At 36.3% G+C, this 15,933-nt stretch overlaps 1 protein-coding gene across 3 annotated transcripts; it reads right to left on the bottom strand.

The window, feature by feature from the left end:
* On the bottom strand, positions 1-3,394 carry LOC133709917 (WPP domain-interacting tail-anchored protein 2). 3 transcript variants are annotated; one of them, XM_062135869.1, is made up of 5 exons: positions 3,100-3,394; positions 2,005-2,643; positions 751-1,886; positions 474-671; positions 1-383 (listed from the first exon to the last, which is right to left on the bottom strand). In XM_062135869.1, the coding sequence occupies exons 2-5, from the start codon at positions 2,537-2,539 to the stop codon at positions 165-167; spliced, it is 2,088 nt and encodes a 695-aa protein (XP_061991853.1). In that variant the 5' UTR covers positions 2,540-2,643; positions 3,100-3,394; the 3' UTR covers positions 1-164. The 3 variants fall into 3 exon arrangements, with proteins under 3 accessions (XP_061991853.1, XP_061991852.1, XP_061991855.1); XM_062135868.1 differs by having other exon boundaries at positions 2,005-2,579; positions 3,100-3,393; XM_062135871.1 differs by having other exon boundaries at positions 242-383; positions 470-671; positions 2,005-2,579; positions 3,100-3,393.
* Positions 3,395-15,933: the final 12,539 nt, after the last annotated feature.

The following is a 15,933-nucleotide window of genomic DNA, read 5'->3' as shown; positions in this document are numbered from 1 at the left end:
TGTACAACAATGAAAACATTACTGGCTTTATTTTCACTATATACTTCCTGATTATATGACATTTCATCCTGCAGAACCTAGAAAACCTAGTAAGAAGACACCCTAGCTTCTAGAGTGCTTCAGAAAGAATTACCATAGCACAATACATCACCAATACGAATCCATCATAGTTCGTCGAGGATTAAAGGTTTCTGGTCAAGAAAATATAGGACTGAGACTAGAAATAGTAAGACAAAAATTACTTTGAAAGCACACTTTAGGTTCAAGCATCGCCTGGCTTCTCCAGCAGTGTCAAGTTCTGAACCAATGCCTGCAGCATCATCTAAAGAACTGGAAGCCCCTTCAGTATCACACTCAGGTTCCTGCTGTGACAGTTCATCCACCTGATTATAGAATAGGAGAGATTATGAAAAGGGATATCCAGCTAAATCATTAATTTTCCCTCATACATGAAAATCCAAGGGAATACCTGCCTGGGAACTTTTATCTAAGGACTCTGTCACTGCTTCCACTGATGTTTTTATAGAAGTAGCATTCAAGACACCATACTTAAAAAATGGAAGCTCTTTGTTGTCACCATCTTCGTTGCTGCAACCAGTTACAGAAGCAATGTTTTTGGTATCACGTAACTTCTCTACCAGAAGTTGTTTCTCCATGGCTAAGACATGAAACTGCACAGATGGTTATATAGTTAAAGGATTTGATAGCATACACTTAAAGAGAGACTAATATAGAGAAATGAATATGTACCTGCTTTTGGATGCGCTCCCTTTCTATGGCTAGTTGCATTGCCATATCCATAATGAACTTGATTCTGGTATTGAGTTCCTTTGCACTTGCAAGTTTTGCATTGTTAGCTCGATCCAAAGATGATTGCAAATATTCCACTCTACCCCTTAGATCAGTTATTTCTGCATTTAGCTCTATGTTATTTTCAGATAACATAATGCATTGTTCCTCAGCAGTTTCTGTCTTATTTTCAGCTTTGGAAACCTTTGATTTTAGATCTTCAATCAAAGTTTCCATATCCCAAATTGCAGAATACAACATATTCTGCTGCTCTTGACTTGCTTCAGAAGATGCCTTTGCATTCTGTAATTGGATCTCTACGTCCCTTAACTGCTTCTCGAGAATCCCAACCTTCTTTTCCGTGTTACTAACACTTCCTTTGAGAAAATTCATCTCTTCTGTGAGTTCCACATTCGTCCCGGTTAATTCTGCAACCTTAAGTAGTGCACTCTCTGTTTTAACTTCTTCCCTGTAGATTCTTTCTTTCATAGACTCAACCAAAGTCTCCTTTTCTCTAAGTTTCTCTAGACTTGATTCATTGGTTGCATTTGCATTCTTCAGCTGGAGCTTGGATTCTTTCAGCTGTTTTTCAAGAAACAGCACCTTTTCTCTCAAAGTTGATATCTCAGCATCTTTGGTCATGTTTTCTGCACTGATATGCTCTAGCTTCTGTAAAGCAGCATCTTTTGCTTGAAGCTCTCCTAAACAATCTTGAAGTTTGGATTTTAAGTCGCTTTCACGGTGAATTGAACCGTTCAGATTGAAATTCAGAAGCTGCAGTCTCCCTAATAAATCCTTTGAAATCCCCTGGAGCACCTCAGCAGCATTCTCTGCCTCTAAAAATCTTCCCCAAATACCTTCTGCTGCTTCTTCCATGCGAACCGCTACCTGTTCTGTATAGTGTAGCTTTAACTGAAGTTGCTCCTCATTTTGTCTTGATTGAGTTAATTTCTTCTCAAGATCTATCTCCCGTGAAAGTGATTTTTCAAGCATCCGTAGATTGTGTCTTTGTTGTCTAGGCATCTGCATATTGTACTTTGCATAATTATTTGACAGTTGACCATCTTCTGATAAATCCATGGCAATGTCAGTTTTCCCTGTTGACATATGTACCTCAAGTAAATAATAACCAAGTAGTAGTGAATGAGTTCAACAAAAGTCTTAACTAGAATGAGTTCAACAAAAGTCTTAACTAGACAGAAATCATAAACTTACAGTTGTCATGTGCAAAAGCTATAGCAGTTCTCCGAAACTTAGCTGCCAGCATCTTGACCTCTGAAACCTGTTCCTGACACTGCTTTAAGGACTCTTCAGAATCATACAACTTTTCTTCCATTGCCGTGTACAGTTCTCCCAAATGACTCCATGAAAATATCGTATGACGGGCGTCAACAATTTCTGCATGGAGAGTATCCATGAAACTGTCCATCTCTCTGACCTCGGAATCTAAAATGCTAGACATGAGATTAAAGACCAATACTTTCTCATGAAAATCAGCCAAGATATAGTTATTTGCGGTGGCCATTGCTTCAAGATCATTTTCCTGAGAGAATAGGCGCATCATAAGCGCCTGCAGATTTGCCAACTTCTCAGCAGAATATGCCAAGTCCAAGTCCACCTTCGTCAAAACTTTCATGGAACTCTCCAACTCTTCAGCGCCGGATTCACTAGCTGACATCCCTTGATGTGTGTAGCCTATCTCCAACTCTGGACTGCTAACATTAACATCACAGACAGCTTGGTCTTCCATCCCAAAAGCTCAGTAGTACTTATCTGTTCTATCTAAGTCTCTACAATGTTCCAAAAAGAAAAGGGTGGGAATTTGCCTCAAAGTTCAGTTCTTGGTGGTACATCCTATCAATCCATATAATTGCCACCAAATTTCACTAATAGAATTCAAGTAACTAACTACTCGAGCAATATCTGACATGAATGTAGACTAAAAGCAAAGGTGAAACTAAACAAAATGAAATACTATCATCACTCACATCCAGAGAATGTCAGTCCATTATATTGTGGAAATGAAATTCAAAATTATTGTTCAGAGACATTCTTCCAGAACTGTTAGACCCAAATTAAACCAAGTAATTATATGTTTCACCCTATATTCATTTCTCTCATCAGTATGGAGCCTAGAAACTTCCATTACATGTTACAGAATCCCGAAAACTGTCAATATATGATTCAGCAAATTCAACAAATTTCAAGAATTCAGCATCCAAAATTCAAACTTGCAAAGAAATCAACCACTACAAGTATATATTTATATATATTCTGGGAAATTTGACTTCTGGGTCCTGAGATGAATACCTGGGAGAAGACCCTTCTGATTCTTCTAGACCCGTTTGCAGCTTCCCCTGGAAGAGAACGAAGTGAAACAGTTGGTTTAACTACCTATCTCATTCAGTTTTACCGTTAAAGACCAAGGTAAGGTGGACTTTGAAGTTTGCTGTGGCCTTTTCTGGGATCTGTGAAGCTGAACAGGTCTGTCTGATTGGTCAAAACTGAATAGTGCTACAGCTACAGCTAAAACAGTAAAACTCAAACAGCTGCCGTAATCAGAATGTTGTGTTGTGCGGTGCACGTTGGCACCTTAGACCTTCAATAATTGAGTATTAAACTACAAATTTTATAACGCTCTGATCTTAATAACTCTGATTTAAATGTACCAAATCATCTGTCTGTGTAATACATCATTATCCATAGCAATTATTGTGGAAGATATTTGAATTTCTTTTTGCATGGGAGTTGGTGCATAAAGCCAGTGGTGAAGCAATTGATTGCAGGCGATTTCAATACTTTATGAAATTAATGGCTTTACTAATGGAATGAATTATGTCTTTCGATTAGTATTAGGTAAATCGAACCTAAATCAATATATGGCACCCCTATAAATGATCCCATTTGGTTCATTGAATGACTAAAAGAGAACCGAGCATTCGAACTTTGGACTTTTATTAAGAGCAAGTTCACCCGTTGGGTCACCAGGTCACTCACTATTCTCTACTTTTTAGTGTTAATTTCACCCTCTGGGTCACGAGCACAGTGTATTTCGTGACCCAGAGAATGAAAATATACACTAAAAAGTAGTGAATAGTAAGTGACCTGGTGACCCAACGGGTGAACTTGCTCTAATATTTAGTCCTAAGAAGCACGGATATGGATACGTGTATTCGGATATGATATGGTGCGATATTTAGATACGGCAAACATTAAATGTTTTAGAATACGGGTACGAGAATAATACGTTAATTAACTATTATTTTTTAACATATAAGTACGGCAAACATTAAATGGTGGATTCCATTGGACTCGAGTTCAGGATTGCATCCTGCTCTTGAGCACCAGTGGTAGAAGTGAAGACCCGCCTACCAGAATGTGGCTGCAGGCGGAGGCAAGGTGCAGCAAGAAGTTTGGTGGCGGCTGTGCATTGTTATTTGCTAGGGTTTTTCCCAACTGGGCTGCTATGGATGTGGGTCTCTCTATTGACTTTTGGATTGGATTACTTCAAGCTTCTGTGGAGAAGGAGCCATGCAAGGATCCTGAGATTGAACTAATGGAAGAGCTGCATGCAGATGGTGGAACTGTGGGGGATGCAAGTGCAGCATCCTCAACTAGCATTGTTTAATTTTCCCTTGGGTCGCAAGATCTAGTTGCTCGGTTGTCACATTTATTTTATTTACTTCTGAGTATCTAGGTTTTGTTAGAATAAAGGTGCTTGATTGTCCTTAAAAGGTGGGTGTATCCAGGAGTGCGAGACTCTATTTTCTTAGAATAGGCCATTTGTATGTCCTAAAGGACGGCTCTTTCTGTCGGCCCCTCTAGGGTGTGTCGTTTCTGGTACTGCTTGCTGAAATATAAATTTGACTGACCTCCCTCAATTCAAAAAAAAAAAAAAAAATCTCAAATATTTTTATTCGTAATTTTTGAATGTGATAGATTATGGGAATGAAAAGTTGAAAACAGTAGTTTTACATTTTTTTTTATTTATTTTGAAACCCGAAAAGGCTAGACAAGCCCACTTTCACTAATAATTAAAGAAGATTCTTACTATTGGGGAACATTAAGATGAGACCTACATCATTACAAGGAATTGATAAATTAAAAGTAATACAACCCATGAGTCAATTAGGCTTTTATTTTATTTTTTTCTTTTTTTTTTAAAGATGATCAAAAGATTTCACTCCTACCCCCATGGTGACTCGAACCCAGGACCTGGATCTTAAGTAGTGGGTGCTCTAACCACTGAGCTAACACCACATCGTCAATTAGGCTTTTATTCTAATCATATAGACAAAAAAATTGCGAACAACAAAATACGTCAGTCTATAAATCACGAGATTATAATATCTATATGAAAAACTCTAGCAATCCGGAGTTGTGTCAAATCTCCTCAACTATAACACCATGTGCTGCAAAACATGACTCTTTGAATTGATGAGAGAGACAACCTTGAGGTAATCACTTTTCAAGAATAGAGTAGAGGAATAAGCATTTAATTAGTGCCAACTCAAGTCCCGCGCACTCTAATTGCAAAATCTCAATAGCATATGGGTTTAGGAATTCGGCTCGCATGAGAACCCAATATGGAAGATGTAAAAAAGATAATGAGAGAGCAAATACACACAATTATAATAAGAGTGAATACACATTTGAAGTAAGTAAAAGTACTCTGAATATAAGGATAAATAGTCTAACAACTAACAACAAATCCACACAACTACGATGAGCTTAGACATCTCTAGTAGACTCTCTATTTTGACTCATTAGTTATTTTGGAGAGCATGTTTAGGTTTGTATCAATTTTAGCAGTTGCACCAGACTCCTAAGTGGCTCTCAATTAAAACTTTTAGTTATCTCACTCCTAAATGTAGAGAGCGAGATGATGCTCTCTATTATTTTTTTAAAATTTAAAACAGTCTTTTTAACTTATTCTATGTAATTAATAAATGCATTTAAATCATATATGTTTTTTTCTATTAATAAACAATATAAATTCAAAATTAGCTAAAATAGAGAGAACTGATGCAGAAATCAAAGATAAAACACTACAAACGAATGAAAGGAGAGTTATCATGTTGTTGTCAATTGAATTAAACATCTGAGAACTTAGTGATGCTAAGGTTTGAGAGCGTCGTCTCTTGTAACTTTCTCTTTTCTCCTTTGCTTTGTCAATGGAGACTAGGATAGACTTTGATCTAATCCTTCACTTTCTCGCCTACCCAGCGGGGCTGCCTTTGAATTGCTTTCAGTGACTGGTGGTGGGGACTCCTTTTTTGGTGGTATAGTTCTTGATAGGTTCAGTAGTGTCATAATTGCGGGAATCGATGATCTTGCTTGGGTGGTTGACCGGGGGTCGCTTGGCTCTGGACAAAGGTGGATTTTTCTAGGTGGGGGCGGAGCACCGGTGGAAAACTTCTGGACTTGGAATGGTATCTCATTCTACTTGCTAGACTTTGAGAGAAGAATGGCTGGAGTGCAATGGGCGGCGACGACATTGTTTGCAGTTTCAATCATGGTGCAGGCAATGTTGTTGATGGCTTTGAGAGGTGGAGGTGGAGATATGTGAATATGGTTTGTGTTGGGTTGGGTCGGATGGCTGGCGCCACCCTGCTGGCTAATATCCACTCCCTTTCGATAGCTAGGAACAGGTGGATCTTCGATAAGGGTGGCGGTGGCAGCCGTGCACATCGATGTCGCTTTGGGAGTGTGAGGGTGTCGGATTCCGATGGCAGGTGCGGCAGTGGTTAGGTCTAGTGGGTTGCAGCAATGGCTGCACGGTGGTAGATGCAAGGTGGAATAAGGTTGGACTATTTCCTTGGCACATGGGTTTGGGCTTACAAGTGGGCAAATGTTTTTGTTTTTTGGACATGATCGTAGCTACTGCAGAAGTTGAAAATGCAATGGAGGAGGTTGCTGAAGGTGGTGACATTTTCTTTTGGAAATAGCACCTAATTAAGCTAATGTTAGAAATATGACGCCAAGGTCGTTCTTTCATCTGTGTCTATTGATTTCTTATGGATAATGTTGAACATTTTTAGATATGCTTCAGTGTTTCTTAGAAAAGTAATTGTTCAGGTAATGGTTTTTCTGTCAGCTCCACAGGTCGTTATGCATGATTTTGCTGATCAATAAAATAAGGGGAGTGAAATCCACACTCTCTAAAAAGTAATCCACACTTCCCCTTTCTTTCTTGGGTCAAAGTTCTCATAAAAAGACAAAACTTAACTTAGTAAAGACAAAATTGAAGTTACCAAAAAAGGAAACATAGAGTGTGGATTGTGAAATGTGAAATGTGGATTTCACTCCACTAAAAGAATTATCATATTTCATGTGTGTGTGTGTGTGTGTGTGTGTGTGTGTGTGTGTGTGTATCTTATATAATTAAGTTAATTCTTCAGGAAATGGTTAAATTTTTGAACTACCATATATGCCCTCATATAATATAAATATTAATAAATAAATTATTTCTATATGAGGATAAGAAAGTCAATACACTATATCATATTTGAAAAATTTGCAATACCTCCCATGAAAAAAGAAGAAGATTCCCTAAAATTAGGAGATAAATTGCTGTAACTTTTTAAATTTAAAAAAATAAAAGCCAATTGACATGTGTGGAGCACATGTTAAGGGGCTAGTATATATATAAAAGGAGAACTGATGAAGACGTATTTTATAACTTTATAGTTACCTTGGCTAAAATTTGACTAAGAAATGATTAGCATTGCTAAATATGCTCTTACAATTTCAAAAAGAATATCCTTTTTATTTAGCTTCTTTGCAATAAAAGCAGGACTTGGTAAGGTATCTTGGTTTGCCTACTTATGTGGGACGCAAGAAGACTGCTATATTCGAGTATATTAAGGAGAGGCTTGGTGAGAAGTAGAAGCTTTGGCAGGGCAAATTGCTTAGTGGTGCTGGTAAGGATATCTTAATTCGAGTTGTGGCTCAGGCTCTTCCTAACCATGCTATGAGTGTCTTCCAACTTACAAAGAATTTTTGTGAGGATTTGGAACAGATGTGTGCACGATTCTGGTGGGGTAGTACCTCAGATAAGCGTAAAATTCACTGGAAAAAGTGGGATGATTTATGTCATGCCAAAGAAGTGGGAGGATTGGCGTTCAGAAGCTTGTCTGAATTTAATATGTCTATGCTTGCTAAGCAAGCATGGAGGGTGGTCTCTAATCCGGAGTCTTTGGTGGCACAATTATATAAGGCGCGTTATTATCCTGAGGGTGATTTTTGGAATGCGACTGCGCATGCTTCACCTTCTTATTCTTGGCGTAGTATTTTTGCTACAAGGGATTTTATCCAGACTGGTGCTTTTTGGCAGGTGGGTAATGGACATAATGTCTCTGTGTGGAACGATGCCTGGATACCCAAGTTACCTGCTCATAAGCCTCTTGGTGCTTTAGTGAGTCAACATAATGTGAATATGGTGGATGAACTGATTTCTCCTCCAAGTAATTGGAATGAGAGCAAGGTGCGTTCCATTTTTACTCTTGAGGATGCAGAAGCAATACTTGCTATTCCTTTGAGCTCTAGACAACCAGAACACAGGTTAACATGGCATTTTGAGAGAAAAGGTATGTTCACTGCCAAATCAGCTTATTGTTTTGCTTTCTCAAGAAATGCTTCTACTCTTCCTCCTTCTGTTGTGGCTAATCAGCGAGTTTGGAAAAAAATTTGGAATGCTAAGATGCCTAGTTCTGCTAAGGTTACTGCATGGAAAATTTGTCATAATATCTTGCCTACTAGGGACCGATTAGCTTCTAGACATGTGGAGTTGGAGTCTCAGATTTGCGTTCTGTGCAATGCTGATACAGAGACAGTTATTCATATGTGTCGTAATTGTACTTTTACAAGGGATGTGTTTAGTACCAATGTTAGCATCAAGGGTTGTTGTCTAGGGACTGATTCTGATGATTTGGATGCCTTGAGTTCGTTGACGTTTTGCTCTGAGAAACTGTCAAAGACTGCCTTTGCTAAGCTTTTATTTTTGATTTGGGGAATCTGGAAAGAACGGAATGTTAGAGTGTGGGAAAACAAAATCACTTCAGCTTGTGATATAGCTCTCATGTCTTCTAGCAGACTTAGTAATTTCATCTTTCATAACTCAAAGCTACAGCGAGTTCAGAATGTGAGGAGACAATTGAAATGGAAAGCACCTCCTCAAGGATGGGTAAAATTGAATTTTGATGGTGCATATAATGGTGGGAATGGCAGAGCGGCTATTGGATTTCTGGTTAGGGATGCCAATGGTAATTTTGTCAGTGCAGTTGGGAAGGTAATAGACCATGTTCAATCTGCTGAACATGCCGAGCTATTGGCCTGTAGGGGAGCTGTAACATTTGCTCTGGAACAAGCTTTACAGCCTGTTATTTTTTAGACAGGTTGCTTAGTTGTGCAGCAACAGTTGACTCAAGCTAGAACTCCAAATACCTCATTCCTTGGGAGGCTCTATGAGGATATAGGTGACGATTTAGCACTTATGGTCAGTTCAAGAATTGTTCATGTCAGAAGGGAGGCAAACAAGGCTGCGCATGCTTTGGCAGCCTATGCTTCGGCACAAGATCAGAACTTCTTTTTCCTTTATGTTCCTTCTTTTATTCATACTGTAATTGATGCTGAAAAGCATGTACCCTGAGTTTGTGCTCAAATTCCAATAAAGTTTTAACCTCATTCAACTAAAAAAAAAAAAGCAGGACTTGAGTAATGCAATAGGTGTTTCCTTCTCTCCTCGTACTTGAATCTCGTTGCCATGAAACCACTCACTCAATATCAATTCGATCAATAGGTACATGTTGCATAAACAAAATTGTCCTAGCCACATAATGAAAGACCTTATTAGATTGGAAAAGTTTTTTTTTTATATATATTTTTTTTATTTAAGGAAAATGAATATAATTCATTACGATTTCACTGAGTCATTGGCAGTAAATTACAATCACCATCAGTTGTGCTATGCCTTTGCGGCCTACTGGGGCACAAACCCTAGCTAGATAGATTGGACAAGTTTGTTTGGTACATTGACATCTAAAATACTATTCTTTTTAAACATTTGTTGAAGAGATAAAGAATGAAATGAAAAAAAGAAAATAGAGTGAAATCTACCCTCCCTATTTTATAATCCACACTTCTTTTATTTTTTTTTAGTTGAAATTTTGGTAAAGAGACAAAATTCAAGTTACTAAAGACAAAATTTAGGTTACTAAAAAAAGAAATATAGAGTGTGAATTATAAAAGGAATGTGAATTTCACTCTAAAAAAAAAAAGGGGAAATTACTGGTCCCCCCTTTAACTTTTGGTGCGTCGACAGTTCAGTCCCTGTTATTCCAATTTTAACAGATAACTCCCCAAACATTCAAATTTCACACAATTTGATCCAAAATTACCATTTTACCCCTCACTTCCTTTTTTCACACACACACACATATATACATAGGGTGGTTCTAGTTGGACCTCCAAATTTGCTATTTGGACCTCACATACTTAGTACACCTCTAATTTACTTTTTAGAATACTTGAAAAGCTAAGTAGACCTCCTTATTTTTACCAAAACGCCCTTGAACATGAGATATAACAAGGGGGGTGAAATTTGCACCCCCATATTTGCAAACCACACCCATTTTCATTTTTTTAATACTATTAAAATCCCAAATTTTTTTGCACTTCCTAAAATGCCCTCAAAAGTCAGATTTTCTTCTTTTCTTTTTGGGTCTTTTCTTCTCTCTCTCCTCTCTCCCTCCCTCTTCTCCCAAATCACGACAACAATCTCCCTCTTCTCCATTGAAAATTGGTCATCTTCTCCATTCAAAAGTCAATTAACTCTCTTTCCTGTACACTGTTTATAAGGGGAACAGTTCCTGAGTGAACGCCCTCATTTGAGATTTTTTTGCAGTTCTGCCGCCTAGATGCTTCCATCGGTTTCTTCTTTTTTTGACAGCCGTATAACAAAGAGAGTGAGAGAGGGGTGGAGAAAGGGAATGGGTTCTGCTTCCGCATGTAGGCCGATTGAGGGTTATCAAAATGAAAATTAACTAAGAATTAGCGAGTGTGGAAGCGGAGGGATTTACATGATGTCCTGCAATAATGGAATTGTTACGCCATTTGCAGAGAAGAGTGCAGGCTTGCCATCGCTGTTGAGGTCAAAGAACAAGTCTCCTGTAAGTAGATTTCCTTGATTCTTCTCAGTTAGTTTATGAGTTCGTAATTTGGATTGGATTTCAGTTTTGATTTCAGTTGGGTTCTTTTTGCTCTTTGATTTCTGCTAATTTTATTCAATTGGGTATAGCATGAGAAGTTTAGGCATATTTGATCGAGTGAGCGATTGTGTATCACTGATTTCCTATTATAGTATGCATAATAGTGGCTTTTGGGCAAAATCATTTGGGTTCTACGGACAAAGAGAAAAAGAGACGAGACGGAAAAAAAAAAAAAAAAAAAAAAAAAGGGAGAAGAGAACAGGGGAAGAAGGGAAACAAGAAGAGATTTAGAGGAAGAAAGAAAAGGGGAGAGAGGAAGAACAAAAGAAAGAAAAGAAGTGGCTCTCCCTCTCTCTAGTTGAGCAACTAACTAAGACTGCACTTGCTATCACCAACCAAGGACCAACAAGATCACATTCCTACTACATTTTAGCACGATCTTACCATAGCAAGGTAAGAAAATATTATGCTCTTCTTTTTTATATGGCAAGGTCATGATAATGAAGGGTTCTTTATATTTTCTCTAATCTCTATATTGTGTTGGTAAAAAAAAGTATAGCTGGGCAATAAAAGATATGTCAAACAAATGTTCTTGGTCATTTACTCATGGGAAATTCATGGTAGAGGGACTGATTTGTACTATTTGTAACTGTTAATGCAGGGACTGGCTATGGTAATGCCACTTCTAAAGTTGCTGTAAGTAATCCAATTAACTTATTTGATAATTCCTGCACTTGATTTCTTTGTTGATAAAATTTCCAGCTACGGAAGTGTTTACACTGATATACTAATCCATTGGTTATTTATTTATTTATTTTTTCAATTAAGTAGAGTTTTCTTTCGTGAATGTCTTACATATTTAGATTATGACATGAGCCAGTATAAAATGAGGCAAAAACAAGTTGATGTCTACGAACAATAAATCTGTTTGGCAACTTTTATTGAAATTGTATTGACTCACTGTATGCATGTGGAATTCTTAGAAATACATAATTTCTGTAGAAATACCTTATTAGTGATTTGCTATTGTTTATATAATGTATTTTTATGCTTATTTCGAAGAAATTTGACATCCTTGGCTTTTGTTATTTTCCTATCTAAAAACAGGTTTTAGGAGGAATCAAGTCTGCCACATTATGGTGAGAAGCAATCTTCTGTGTGTATTTGTTTTGTGAGATCAATACAAAAGTGGGAGAGGGATTTGGGTTTTGATTACAGTCCGAAATTCTCAATTGTTGGTTTTTTCTTTTTTTCCTTTTGGATTTTGTTGTTTCAATTTTGAATTGTTCTCTTATTCTGATGTGGGGATATGTATTGGATTTGAATTTGCAGGTTTTTATTTGGTGGTTTGCATGAAATCTCATCTCAGCTTTCATCACCATTTGGCTGGATGCTGATGGATTTATTGCGGAAGAGCCTAACATGAATGTGGCTTTTGTTAGAAAAGACAAGGAACTTTTGATGCCTCAGTTTGACAAAATACCAAGTGGCTGCACGACTAAGAGAGTTTTGGCACTTACAGAAGGCCTGGTGAAGGAGGGTAAGCTTCGGGGACTGAGAGTCGAAAATGTGACTGTTGAGAAAGGGAAGAAGGCAGATGAGATGATGCTTATCGGCAGTGGAGTTTAGGGGTAATTCTTTACATTCTTCTTAGCAGAATACCACCATTTTGGGGGAGGACAAAGTCGAGCATATTTGATGCTGTTAGGACAGCTGATCTGAGGTTCCCATTTGATCCCTGGGATGGCATCACTAAATTAGCTAATGATTTGATTCAAGGAATTCTCTGTAAAGATCCTTCTAAAAGGCTCGCTGCTCACCAGGTTTTAGGTAGTTTAAGTAATGATTGCAGTAACAGAGTTTGCTCAAATGAACACATTCCTTGAGAATCTGAGATCATTCTAGCTAGCATCTGTAATATGATACGAGTTAAAGTTGAAAGTTTGGTGTAGTATGATTAGTACTTTGATATGAATTTTTTTTAAGGTTATCATGCCATATCTACCAGTGTACATGAAAGAGAGTTAATTGACTTTTGAATGGAGAAGATGACCAATTTTCAATGGAGAAGAGGTTGTTGTCTGGAGAAGAAAGAGAGAAGAGGGAGATTGTTGTCGTGATTTGGGAGAAGAGGGAGGGAGAGAGAGAAAGAGAGGAGAGAGAGAAGAAAAGACCCAAAAAGAAAAGAAGAAAATCTGACTTTTGAGGGCATTTTAGGAAGTGCAAAAAAATTTGGGATGAAATATTATTAAAAAAATGAAAATGGGTGTGGTTTGCAAATATAGAGGTGCAAATTTCACCCCCCTATAACAATTTGTTACTCTATTTTTTTTCTCTCTTCAACCATGAGAAGAAGAATGAATCAAAATCACATTATATTGCTCTTTTATGAGTAAGTCTCTCCTCCACAAAAATTAATCAGAGGGTTGGTTCTCGATCTTGATATGTTGTTGGAATCTCTTTGAATTTGCTAAAAGAAAGATTTCAAGGGTTTTTGGGTTAGTTTAAAAAAATTTCAAATCATATTGTTTTGAATTTATTTTTGTATTAAATAATGGGCCATGTATAGAAATTATTATTTTTACTTAAGTATTTTAGGTAAATTGTAAAACTACATAGGCAATATAAGGAAATTTTGAAGAAATTTTTTTTAAATGTTATATCTGATTGGAGGAGGTAAGAAGAGTATTTATTTATTTATTTATTTATTTATTCATTTTTCTCTCTTTGTCCTTATTTGTCTTTTCATATAACTTGACAAAGTCTATTAATAATTGAAAAAAGTTGGAGGTCCAAATATCAAATTTGGAGGTCCAACTAGAATCACTCATATACATATACATACATACATATATATATACATATATATATATATACATATATATATATATATATATATATATATATACAGATCCTATCTAGAGCGATGCCTCGCTTTGAAATTTCAGAGCGAGGTTAGGGTTTAGGGTCACTTTTCGGTTGCATATCCACATCTCGACCGTTCAGTTTTTAGGTACTAATGTATAGATCATCTCTGCAAAATTTCAGCCAAATTGATGATCTTTAAGGTATCTAACTCGCTTAAACCAATGGACGAACTGAATATGGCCAACCTGAACCGTACTAGCTGTAAGGCAGTTATCAATGCCTTAACGACTATCAATTTGGCTGAAATTTTGCAGAGATGATCTATACATTAGTACATAAAAACTGAACGGTCGAGATGTGGATATGTGACCAAAAAGTGACCCTAAACCCTAACCTCGCTCTGAAATTTCAGAGCGAGGCATCGCTCTGGATAGGATCTATATATATATATATATATATATATATATATATATATAGACACACACACACACACACATATACATTATATATATACACACACATATGTATAAAATTATACATATATTTATATATCTACATATACATATATATATATATATATATGTATACATATATATCTAATGTGTATACACACACACACACACACATATATATATATATGCATATGTGTATGTATATGTACACACACACATATATACATATAAATATATATAAAAAGAGAGAGAGAAGAATAAAAATATACACACACATATACATACATATATACATACATACATACATATATACTCACACTGTCACACACACACACATACATATATATATAAAGAGAGAGAGAAGAATAAAAAATATATATACATACACACACACACATATATATACATATGTATAAAAGAGAGAGAGAGAGAAGAATAAAACAAAAACAAAAAAAAATAAGTTAGGGGTAAAATGGTAATTTTGGATCAAATTGTGTGAAATTTGAATGTTTGGGGAGTTATCTGTTAAAATTGGAATAACAGGGACTGAACTGTCGACGCACCAAAAGTTAAAGGGGGGACCAGTAATTTTCCCAAAAAAAAATAAGCATGTCAATTGGATAAGATTGGATTGGAGTGGATCATATTAGATTGGTTGGATTGTAACATCTAAAGGCCAATGTATATTGAAATCATATATGAATTTGCTAACAATTAGCATTTTCGATCTGATGAAAGAACCAAATTTAAAATTTTCTTTTCTGATTGAAAGCCAGAAATTGGGACACATTAAATAATTTAGGAAGTGGTCTGAATCAATCAGACATCTTTGACATAAAATTTAAAGGCCATATTCTTTTTCCTTATCCATTTTTGTATGGTTGTTTATAAGTTGCCAAATGTTGAATTTCCCCTAATGAAATGAATGCTTCTTCATATATCAATTTGGCAACAGTGGGTAGTACTAGTCATGCTGATACAATCCAATTTTGTTGAAGCAAAACCATAAAGATGCAAATATCTTGTCTGAATTTCTCAATCACCATTTGTTAATTTTGTTATTTGTCATGTCTTTTATTGCCAGCACCAACACATGTTAGGTTTGGACCGCCTTACAAAATATCTATTGCTGAATTTGGAAAAATCAAAGAAATAAGAAAAAAGGAAATGGTTTTGTCATATGGTCAAGGATTCATATAATCCGTATTAAAGACGGGCTTTCTTTTAGAGTTTTAGGGTCCAACCTAATTTTTCAATATTGGGCATATTTTTGAAAAACAATAAGATAATGTTAAGTAACTCCAACAACTTCTCTATAATTTTTGTATTATAAAGGAAGCAAAAATCAAAGCTTTCCATAATTTTCTTATCAAACTCCAATAGATTCCCTATTTTACAGCAATCTCTAAAATGTCCATAATCCTTCCTTAAAATTTTAGAGATTTGTGTAAATTTAGGAAATTTTGTTTTCTCTTTCCTCACTATACCTAAAATGGGGATAGTTATAGGGAATCTGTTTGAGCAAAAAAAACTCATTTTTCCCTAAAATAGAGAAAAATCAAAATATGGGAAGCTATTGGAAGCAGTTGCTCTCCCCATATTTTGATTTTTCTCTA

Source organism: Rosa rugosa, chromosome 5 (genome assembly GCF_958449725.1).
Source record: "Rosa rugosa chromosome 5, drRosRugo1.1, whole genome shotgun sequence".
In the NCBI taxonomy this organism is placed as follows: domain Eukaryota; kingdom Viridiplantae; phylum Streptophyta; class Magnoliopsida; order Rosales; family Rosaceae; genus Rosa; species Rosa rugosa.
This window is presented reverse-complemented; position numbering and strand designations above follow the sequence as displayed.